The sequence below is a fragment of the Orycteropus afer genome, unplaced genomic scaffold (assembly GCF_000298275.1).
Source record: "Orycteropus afer afer isolate SDZICR_OR568_19922 unplaced genomic scaffold, OryAfe1.0 scaffold00354, whole genome shotgun sequence".
In the NCBI taxonomy this organism is placed as follows: Eukaryota; Metazoa; Chordata; class Mammalia; order Tubulidentata; family Orycteropodidae; genus Orycteropus; species Orycteropus afer.
Window position 1 is genome coordinate 3,044,449 of NW_006921941.1, and position 12,051 is coordinate 3,056,499.

Genomic DNA, 12,051 nt, shown 5'->3' on the forward strand with positions numbered 1-12,051 from the left:
AAAAAAAAAAAAAAAAAGAAATAAAATAGGAAAAAAAAAAAAAACACAAAAAACAGAGTGGCAGAGGAGGTGGTAGATCCAGTTGGCCTTCATGGGCCCAGTGAATCAGACCTAGAAATTAATTCTGGGCGAGACAGCTCTTGGCTTGGTGCTTCCCAGGAAGGGCTTTGCCTAGGACTTCAGCTTAATCTTATTTCCCCTGTGCCTGACTTCTCCACTGTTGGGTCCCTGGGCTTCAGGACTAGGTATTTGGGTTCCTGTGGCTGAGGATCTCAACCCTAGTTGCAATAAGAATCACTTGGGGGAACTTTATAAAAATACCAATGTCTGAGCACTACCCCAGACCAATTAAATCAGAGTCTCTGGGGATGGAGTCCCAAACCCTAACCAAACCCACTGCTGTTGAGTCGATTCTGACTTATATTGACCCTATAGGACAGAACAGTACTGCCTTATAGGGTTTCCAAGGCTGTAGTCTTTACAAAAGTAGAGTGTCACATCTTTCTCCCACTTTGGTTAGCAGCCAAGTGCTTTAAGCACTGTGCTACCAGGGATCTTGGGATGGGACCTAGATATTGTTTTCTTTTTTAATTTCCTTATGTGATTTTTTTTTTCTTAACTTTTATTGATTTGGTTGAAAGTTTACAGAGCAAATTGATTATCCACTCAACATATTTTGACTTCTGACATTGTTTGCAATCCCCACAATGTGGCAGCCCTCTTCCCACTTCCTCCCTGTGTTTACTGTTTCCATTCATCCTTCTTTCCTATTCCTTTTTGCCTTTTGAGCTCCCTGGGCAAATGCTGCCCTTTTGATCTTGTATTGTTTGTTGTTCTAGGGAGTGCTTACTTCCCTGATGTTATTGTTCACTTTATAAGGCTGTCTATTGTTTGACTCCACCACTCATCTGTCAGTTTGTCATACTGTGGTGGCTTTTGCATTGCTATGAGGCTGGAGGCTATGCCACTGGTGTTTCAAATACCAGCAGGTTTACCCATAGTGGACAGGTTTCAATGGAGCTTCCAGAGTAAGACAGACTTGGAAGAAGGAAGGGGCCATCCACTTCTCAAAGAATTGGCCACTGAAAACCTTATGAATAGCAGTGAAACACTGTCTGATATATTACTGGAAAACTTTATGAATAGCCCTGAAACATTGTCTGATATGGTGCTGGAAGATGAGCCCTCAGGTCAGAAGGCACTCAAAATACGACTGGAGAAGAGTTGTCTTCTCAAAGTAGAGTTGAACTTAATGATGTGGGTGGAGTAAAGCTTTCAGGACTGCCATTTGCTGATGTGGCATGACTCAAAAGAAACAGCTGCAAACATCCATTAATAATCAGAACATGGAATGTACAAAGTATGGATTCAGGAAAATTGGAAGTTGTGAAGAGTGAAATGGAATGCATCAATATTGATATCCTAGGCATTAATGAGGAGCTCTGGTAGCATAGTGGCTAAGACACTTGCCTGCTAACCAGAAGGCTGGTAGTTCAAACCCACCAGCCACTCCTCGGAAGGAAGGTTGGGCAATCCTACTTCCGTAGTGATACTGCCTCGGAAACCCAAGGAGGGGTCGCTATGAGTCGGGGCCGACTCGACGGCACATAACAACAACAACAACAAGGCATTAATGAGCTGAAATGGACTTGTTTTGGCCATTTTGGATCAGACAACCATATGATCTACTATGCCAGGAATGACAAATTGAAGAGGAATGGTGTGGCATTCATCATCACAAAAAATGCTTCAAGATCTACCCCAAAGTACCATGGCATCAGTGACAGGATAACATCCATATGCCTACAAGGAAGACCAGTTAATACGAGTACTATTCAAATTTATGCACCAACCATGAAGGCCAAAGACAAGGAAATAGAAGATTTTTTTTTACCAACTTCTGTAGTCTGAAGTTGACCTAACATGCGGTCAAGAAATGTTGAATGTTACTGGTATTTGGAATGCAAAAGTTGGAAACAAAGATAAATCATCATCAGTTGGAAAATATGGCCTTGGTGATAGAAATGACACTGGAGAGCACGTGATAGAATTTTGTAAGACCAATGAATTATTTGTGGCAAATACCTTTTTTTCAACAATGCAAATGGTGGCTATACACATGGATTCACAAGATGGAATACACAGATTTCATCTGTGGAAAGAGGCAATGGAGAAGCTCAGAAGAACAGATTTGATGCATTGAACACCAATGACCAAAAACCAGAGGAATTGTGGGATGACATCAAGAACATCATACACGAAGAAAGCAAAAGGTCATTAAAAAGACAGGAAAGGAAGAAAAGACCGAAATGGATGTCAGAAGAGATTCTGAAACTTGCTCTTGAATGGAGAGTAGCTAAAGCAAATGGAAGAAATGACAAGATAAAAGAGCTGAACAGAATATTTCAAAGAGCAGCTCGAGAAGACAAAGTCAATTATTATAATGAAATGTGTGAAAACCTGGAGCTAGAAAACCAAAAGGGAAGAACATGCTCAGTGTTTTTCAGGCTGAAAGAAGTGAAGAAAAAAACTCAAGCCTCAAGTTGCAATATTGAAAGATTCTATAGGCAAAATATTGTGTGATGCAAGAAACAGCAAAAGAAGATGGAAGGAATACACCGAGTCACTGTACCAAAAAGAATTGGTTGATATTCATCTATTTCAGGAGGTGGCATATGATCAAGAACCAATGATATTGAAGGATGAAGTTGAAGCCGCACTGAAGGAATTGGTGAAAAACAAGTTCTCAGGAATTGACAGGGTATCTATTGAGATGTTTCAACAAATAGATGCCATGCTGGAGGCACTTACTCTTTTACGCCAAGAAATATGGAAGACAGCTACATGGCCAACTGACTGGAAGAGATTCATATTTGTACCCATTTCAAAGAAAGGTGATCCCATAGAATGTGGAAATTATCGAACAATATCATTAATATCACATGCAAATAAAATATTGGTGAAGATAATTCAAAAACAGTTGCAGCTGTGTATTGACAAGGAAGTTCCAGAAATGCAAGCTGGATTCAGAAGAGGATGTGGAATGAGGGATATCATTGTTGATGTCATATGGATCTTGGTTGAGAGCAAACAATAACAGAAAAATGTTTACTTGTGTTTTACTGATTATGCAAAGGCATTCCACTGTGTGGATCATAACACATTATGGATAACGTTGTGAAGAATGGGAATTCCTGAACACTTAATTGTGCTCTTGCGGAATCTGTACATAGACCAAGAGGCTGTCATATGAACAGAACATGGGGATGCTGCATGGTTTAAAATCAGGAAGGGAGTGTGTCAGGGTTATATCCTTTCACGATACGTATTCAATCTGTATGCTGAGCAAATAGCCCAAGAAACTGGACTAGATGAAGAAGAATGCAACATCAGAATTGGAGGAAGACTCATTAACAACCTGTGATATGCAGGCAACACAACCTTGCTTGGTGAAAGTGAAGATGACTTGAAGCAGTTATTGATGAAGATTAAAGACTACAGTCTGCAGTATGGATTATACTGACCATAAATAAAATGAAAATGATCACAACTGGACCAATAAGCAACATCATAATAAATGGAGAAAAGATTGAAGTTGTCAAAGATTTCATATTGCTTGTTTCTACAATCAACACCAATGGAAGCAGCAGTCAAGAAATCAGACAACATATCACACCTACTTTGGTCGTGTTGTCAGAAGGGACATTCCCTGGAGAAGGATATCATGTTTCGTATAGTAGAGGGTCAGTGAAAAAGGAGAAGGCCTTCAATGAGATGTATTGACACAATGGCTGCAACAATCGGCTCAGGTATAGCAAGGATTGTGAGGCTGGGGCAGGACATGGCAGTGTTTCGTTCTGTTGTACACAGGGTCAATATGAGTTGGAGCCAACTTGATGATACCTAACAACAACAACACCATTTTTGACTGAACGTTGAGCCTTTGGGGTGAATTCAACCCCAGATTTGAAGGGTGTCTAGGGGTCATAATCTCGAGGGTTCCACCAGTCTTTATCAGACCAGTAAGCCTGGTCTTTATTATTATTATTTCCCCCCACATTTTTCTCCTACTCTATTCAGGGGCTCCTATTGTGATCCCTTTTATAGTAGTCAGCAATGGTAGCTGGGCATCATCTAGTTCTTCTGCTCTCAGGGTTGTGGAGGCTGGGGTTTATGTCGTCCACTAGTTCTTTGGACTAATTGTTTCCATCCATGTTTGATTTTCTTCACTCTCCTTTGCTCTGCCCCATGAGATTATTATTGCAACCAGGGCTGAGAACTACAGCCCTGTGCTGGCAAAGCTGTTTTAGCTGGCTTCTAGAACCAGGTATTCTTCTAATTACTCATGGCTAGCTGTAGAAATGGCCCCAAACCAAAGAAAGTAGAAGATTCTTGTCTGTAGTTGGCTGTGTAGTGGGAGACCTATGAGAGAAGCACCTAGAGAGGAGGCAAGGGTTGTAGGCAGCTAAAGAAGCAGTTGGCATGGGGTGGAGAACCTTGTAAGAAGGAGTCAAAGTGACATTCTTCAAAAGACTCTACATTAAGAGAATTCACATTTTTTTGTTTTGAATTATTTCATTTCAAATAGATGTAGCAATTCATCTGTTTTTTAAACAATGGATAACTACAGTGTGGTCTTAACTGTCGTTTAGAATCTCATTTGGGTCACGCACACCCCAGAGGAGGCCTGCTTTTCTCAAGACTTCACTCCAACTGTGCCTGGTCTGGAATTCAATGAAGACTTTCCCAATAGACATACCGAGTGGAGTCTGGATTTAAATTCCACCATGTGCCCTGAAAACTTGTGGATTTCCAAAAATGATTACAGATAAACTTTTGGGCTCTGACCCTGGTGCTGAAATATTTGGAAACCAAGAGGGAAAAACAGATATTCTGATCAGCACCATGGGTAAATGCCACGTAACAGTGCAAGAGTAAAAAGGCTGATTGCAGGAGTTTTTGGACTTTTGAGGAACATTAGCCCTACTACTGAGAGAAGGGAATTTCTAGCCCCTTTACTTGGAACTGCCAGCACCAGGCAGGTTAGTGTAATAGGTAAGGGCCAGGCTCTGGAGGCAGATAGACCTGGATTTGACCAAGATACTCTAGGGTAAGTATAGTCAAATGTACAAAATATAGAATTTAGATCCTAAGGGTTAAGAGTGGACCCTGGAGTTGCCTGACTTCAAATCCTGACTCTGCTACTAATTTTCTGTACAGCCTTGGATAAGTGCTTAATTCCTTTAAGTCTCAGTTTTCTCCTCTGTAGCAAGGATAATACTGTACTTAATTGATTCTGAGACTATTTTTTTTTTTTCATACATTAACACCTCCATATGTGTCTTATAATCACCATTGGCCAAACAGAGACTCTTTTAACCCTTATTCACTATTCTTATCCAAAAGAGCTCTTTCAATAAAATAAAATACTATTTCTAAGTAATAAAACAGCATTGCCATGTTTAACTGGCAGTGTTTTTCTTTCTTAAACTCACTGCCATCGAGTTGATTATGACCTATAGTGACCCCCATTGTATTTCCAAGGCTTTAAATCTTTACAGAAGTAGATTGCCCCATCTTCGTTCCATGGTGTAGATGCTGGGTTTGAACTACCAACCTTCTGGTTAGCAGTTAAATGCCTTAGGCACTGCACCACCAGAGCTCCTTTTTATTTCTTAGTGGTACAGAAAACAAGGGTCTATCTTATAATTGATAACATTTCATATTCAATGACATAGGGTAATAGCACCTGTCTCGTGGTGTTGTATGAGGATGAAATGAGATAATGCAAAGAAAGGTGTTAACATGATGCTTGGCACAGTGGGAGGGCTCAGTTATATGTTAGGTATTAATTAGTATCTGTAAAAAATTACCAGTTGCCTTAAATAGGGGAAAATAGATAAGAAGTGGATTCCAGAGGATGGGACAGAGAAGAATTGGTACTGTGAACCTTGGACAAAAGGGGTGGAAAGGAGGCCCAGGAAGAAGATTTTACATACATGGAAAGACAGTTTAAAATAAGGTTAAGTTGTCAAAGGCATCCCAGGCCCTAAGTTGAGGGAGAGAGATTAACTCCATGGCTATTCCCAGAAAGAAAGGATCTTTGGAAACCATGTTGTTGCTGTTGTTGTTATGTGCTGTCGAGTCGGATCCGACTCATAGTGACCCCTCCTTGGGTTTCCAAGGCAGTAATCACTACGGAAGTAGATTGTCCAACCTTCCTTCCTAGGAGTGGCTGGTGAGTTTGAACCACCAGCCTTCTGGTTTGCAGGCATGTTGTTGTTGTTGCGATCCCTCCTTGAGTTTCCGAGGCATTATCACTACAGAAGTAGATAGCTCCATCTTCCTTCCGAGGAGTTGCTGGTGGGTTTGAACCGCCAGCCCTCTGGTTAGCAGTCCAATGCCTTAGGCATTATGCTACATTCCTATCTAATAAAACCTCCAAAATGTTCTTCCCTGTCCTAACAGAAACCAGGGTTGTGGAAAAGTGCTATGACTCTTCAAGCAAAGAAAAGGGAACATGCATAAGAACTCAATGGCCAAGAAAGAGCACTCAAAGGAAGCAGTGTCTCCAGAGTGTCATAAGAAGGGCCCTAGTACATATGAGCTGAACGTTTACATTAGGTAGATACACTCCTTGGAGAGAACAATCATGGGAGAATAGAAGGACTGTGTATGGACAGGGAGATAGCTCAGGGGGCAGGAGTGCATGGAGGGAAGGACACAGGGAAGTAACTATGGGGAGGAAGTGGAAGGGGAGTTATTGCATTGTGGGAAATTTCAGTCAACATCATGAGACAAAGTGTATGTGAGCTGCTATATGGAAAGTGAATTTTCTCTGTAACCTTTCACCCAAATCACAATAAAAAATAAAAATAAAAAAGAAGGGTGCTGGTAAACATGAGGTCTGATCCTGCCTTCAACCTTCCACTGATCTCTGTAGTCACTACCAAGATTCTGTGCAATGAGAAAAATGGGTACAAAGTTCCACCCTTAAAGAGGAAGACACACTTTGGTCCTTTCCCTTTAGACCTGAACTCTAGGGAGTCAGCTTTTCAAAGTACAGTATGACAGGGCTTATCTGCAGGCCCTGCCACCCCTGGTTCTGAGCCAGTCTTCAAAGGCATGGGAAAATATAAATGGCCTATATGCCACCAGAGCTCCCATTTCTACCATTGAGTGGGACCTGGAATAAAGTATCATTACTAGCCAGAACAATATCCAGGACCTTGTTGGCATGTGCTGAACACTGGATTGTAGCTCTTGGTTTCAATAATTGCCTAACATGCCTTGTGAACATGGTCTTGGGCCATTGATTGTCTCCCTTGGGCGTGCCTCTGTGTTTGCTTTAGTTCTCTTCAATTTGGTGCCACCCTAGCAAGAAGATCTCTGTTTGATCTTGGTTCTCTCTCTCTCCTCACAGGTCATGATGATATTCTTGAGATACAAAAATGCCTCAAATTATAATGTCAGCAGTATTTACCACACTAAAAGTTAGAAAATGGAAAAAAAATCTGATTCATCATACTCTTACATAGTATAGCTGATGCCCTATTAGCGAGGTGTCTAAGACTGGCTTTAAACTAACTAGGTTGGCTTTTCTACCTGTGGTCAATTTTTAGAACTTCTCTTCTTACTTCTCATACTCATCCAATCCCTAAACCTCAACTACTCTATATACTTTGATGGCTCACTAATCTAGAGTCCTAATCCTAAACTAGGATAATCATAGCCCATATAATATTTCTTTTGGGGGATGTATACTTGGATTATCTCTGGCTCTGGAAAACTTGCTGAAACACCCTGAAGGAAGAAGGAGATGGATATGTTCTCGGTCGGTTCCACTGTTGTGTAGCCAGGCTTTGAAGAAAACCTCCATGCTGATAATATCGTTGTCTATAATCTGAAGGTCAATGTCAGTTCCCAAGATGGAACTCTCTGCAGGAGAAAAAGAAATAGTGGTTAAAGTGTTTTTTTTTTTTTGTAATTGGAAAATTAAAAAAAATAAAAAATGTAAAATGTACTTATTTGGTTCTCTAATGTTGCTCTAACAGAAATACTACAAGTGGATGGGTTCAACAAACAGGGATTTATTCTCTTACAGTTTTGGAGGCTACAAATCTGAGTTCAAAGTGCCAGTTCTAGGGGCTAGGTGAAGGCCCTTTGACTTTGGGCTTCAGCTCTGCCTCTTGTTCCCAGCCCATTGGAGCTGGAGGTATCTCTTATCTCAAGCAGCTGCTGGCTGCTGAGTCTGACAAACTCGAAGTTGACAAATAAAATGGCACAGTCCCCAGATTATTAAGCAACATGGCGGCCACTAGTTCAAGTTCAGAAACAGTCTCAAGATCGGCAGACAACATGGCAGGCTATTCACTGATTACTCAGCCAAATGCAGGCTCCAAATGTGCCAGGAAGCTAGAGATCTTCCTCAAAACTTCTTCTTATATACTGGAAGCAGACTACATCCCTAAGGCAGCTACTCTGCTGCTCACAGTAGATTCCACCATGGAGCTGATTACCAATCTCATCATGGGGAATAACTATATCTAGCTGCCCAGGCAATCAAAACCAGGCCCAGCCAAGTTGACACACCACCTTGACTACCACAAAACCCATCAAGTCTACCTCCAGATATCTTGCTGTTGTTGTTAGATGTATAAATTTTGGGGCAGTAAACAAGCAGACATATAGTACTAACAAAAAATCAAAACCCCAAATGGGAAGCAATTCCAATGTCCATCAATAGAGGAATGTTTACATAAATTATAGCATGCCCAGACTATGAAGTATTGTGCAGCTGTTAAAAAACAAAATAAAGCTATATGTACTAACATGGAAAGCTAAGAGATAGTAAATGGATAAAGAAAACTTGTAGAAAAGATACATAGTATGATATTATTCATATAAGAAATAAAAATTTGCATTAATGCATACATATATATGTAAATTCATTTTATATAAGTCTGGTAGGCTATCATCACTGTTAAAGTGTGGACAAGGAGTGCGAATGTGGGGGTTCTGAGCCATTTTCCCTTTTTACTATTCACACTTCTATACTGTTTGAATTTTATTGTAACCATGTCTTTTTTGTGTTTATAAAACATGCTAGAATATAAAAACAACCAAAAAAATAGAGCAAGGAAAGTTAAATACTTAGCTAACAAGAGGGACTTTAGCTTTACGTTGTCTTACAGTGCAAATGCATTCAATTATTACTTCTGTTCTAAAACATACATTTGAAAAAGGCTAAAAGAAAAACAAAGATTAACTCTTGAGCTCTACTTTATGATAGAGATCATACGAGTTTGTCTTTCGTGGGGTTAGCAGTAAAGAAGATGGGGTAGTCTGATGTAGAGTGTTTTAATTAATGGTAAATGCAAATGAACAGAGCTGGGAAGGGTGGGGATCATGAGGCTTTGCTGGTATTGTACCTGCTTCAGGCAACACTAGTCAGGAATTGGCGGAAGTCTTGGTCTGCAGGTAAAGTCTTTCAGTGTAAAACCAAATGTGAAGTGATGGAGGAAGCACAGACAGAGGAAATGAGGCAAGAGCTGGAAAGAAACTGAAGAGGAAACCAACTTTCTCCGTTTTGCCATGAGGGACTCTCTGAAATACTTTTACAAAGGGCTTAAGAAAAGCTAGTTTCTCCAATGAATTAACTTCTGTGTATGATTAACAGACCTCGGGGAAAAATCTGGTTTATTTCTAGAACGACATTCCTGAGGACAAGTCTGCAGAGGTGGCAGCCTCTTCACAGGGAACAAAGGGGCTTCAGTCCAGTGTGCTGGTATCCAGCACAGGGGAGGTGTGGTGAGAGTGATGACTTCATGCCATATTCAACGATTCATTCTATGCCTGGAAAGGGTCACTGTTCTGGTTACTTAGTGCCACTCTGACAAGAATATACCACAAATGGGATGGCCTTAAAAAACAGGAGTTTATTCTCTTACAGTTCGGGAGGCTAGAAGTCCGAGTTCAAAGTGCCAGGCTCTAGGGGCTGGGTGAAAGCCCCTCTACTTTGGGCTTCAGCTCTGCCTCTTGCTCCCGGCCCACTGAAGCTAGAGACATCTCTTCACTTAGGCAGCTACTGGCTGCTGAGGCTAACAAGCCCAAGGTCAACAAATAAAATGGCACAGTCCTGATGTTATCAAACCACATGGCAGGCCATTAATTCAAGTCCATTTTAAGTCCCAAGGTCAGCAGAACATGTCAGGCTGCTGAACAATGACACGGCTACATGCAGGGTCCAAGCGTGCCATAAACTAGAGACCATTCCCCAAGGCTTCTCCTTATATACAGGAAGCAGATCACATCCCTAGGGCAGCTACTCAGCTGCTCACAGTAGATTCCACCATGGAGGTGATTACCTGTCTCATCATGGGGAATACTATATCTAGCTACTCAGCCCCTCAACCAGGCCTAGCCAAGTTGACACACAAACTTAATTACCACAGTCACCAAATGCATTTTTCTTTTACCAGTATCATCAAAACTCTATCTTCCATGGATAGTTATGAGGATTCATTAGTTAACTTGTTATTTCATTCATTCCAGCAAGAAGTAATACTTATTAAGTATCTACTAAATAGGAGCTCTGGTAGCGTCGTGCCTAAGGCACTTGACTGCTAACCAGAAGGCTGGCGGTTCAAACCCACCAGCCACTCCCACCAGCCACTCCTCAGAAGGAAGGTTGGGCAATCTACTTCCGTAGTGATATAGCCTCAGAAACCCAAGGAGGGGTTGCTATGAGTCGGGTCTGACTTGACGACACATAACAACAACAACAACAATCTATTACATACAAGATAAAATATTGCACAGGGTGCAAAGATATATATATATATATATATATATATATATATATATATATATATAACAACAGCTATATATATATAACATTCTTTGCCTTTGAGGAGTTTATGGAGCAACATTATTCTTGACCATTTCTGTTCAAACTCTCATCTGCCCTATCTTGCTTTAGGGTGTTGCAGTGATAAATATGAAGTAATTTGCCCAAGGAAAGTTCCTTGTAAGTGAAGATAAATGTTCTTTTTAGTAATGTGAATCTTACTTTGTCACAAGTAAAAAATAATTTTTCTTAGTCTGAAGCTTGGACTTCAACTTGAGGAACAGGTATGGAAATGACTGAGCAGCTTCTCTTGAGTGAGGTAAATAGTTATTGAAGCTTAAGGGGGCAGTTCCAGAACCAAAGACATGGGATTGAGAAAAGGAGCTCAGAAAGTAGAGAAGAAATATTGCTTGGAGTTCAAAAAACAAAATTTTGGAGAACTTTTTTTTCTCCCCAGGGGAAGGGTAGAAAATTAGAAACTCCTACTGTGGGCAGTATCCATCACTTGTCTATCAGTTTGTCACACTGTGGTAGCTTGCGTTGTTGTGAGGCTGGAAGTTATGCCACCAGTATTTCAAGTACCAGCAGGGTCACATGATTGACAGGTTTCAGTGGAGTTTCCAGACTAAGACTGACTAGGAAGAAGGACATAGCCATTCACTTCTGAAAAAATTGGCCACTGAAAACTTTATGAATAGCAGTGAAACAGTGTCTGATAACATGCTGGAAGATGAGTCCCTCAGCTTGGAAAGCACTCAAAATACAACTGAGGAAGAGTTGCCTCCTCAAAGCAGAGTCGGCCTTACTGATGTGGATGGAGTAAAGTTTTTTGGGACCTTTGGTTGCTGATGGGGCATGACTCAAAATGAGAATAGCTGCAATCATACATTAATAATAGGAATAAGGAATGTACATATGAATGTGAATCTAGGAAAATTGGAAGCTGTCAAAGTTGAAGTGGAATGCATACAGATCGATGTCCTAGGCATTAGTGAGCTGAAATAGACTGATATTGGCCATTTTGAATCAGTGCGGTGTAGTAAATTACTTAGTGTGGCTTTTCTACCCATAAGTCTTTGTAAACTCCAAGGTGGGAATTGCTATTAGCAACTGAGGAGATCCTGATTTTAAAGTCGCCCACCTGGGTTATTTCTTTTGGGCGTGGCACAATACAATGTTCTGGGAGGTTTCCACACTCTCTC

The 12,051-nt window shown here is 40.8% G+C and overlaps 1 protein-coding gene across 1 annotated transcript in view; it reads right to left on the minus strand.

Moving 5' to 3' along the window:
* The window catches only part of LOC103207115 (meiosis 1 associated protein), a 212,662-nt gene that overhangs the window by 25,104 nt on the left and 175,507 nt on the right, over positions 1 to 12,051 (minus strand). The window contains exon 4 of the mRNA XM_007952659.2: positions 7,765 to 7,938. Coding sequence (XP_007950850.1) covers positions 7,765 to 7,938 — 174 coding nt within the window. The remainder of the gene's footprint in view (positions 1 to 7,764; positions 7,939 to 12,051) is intronic.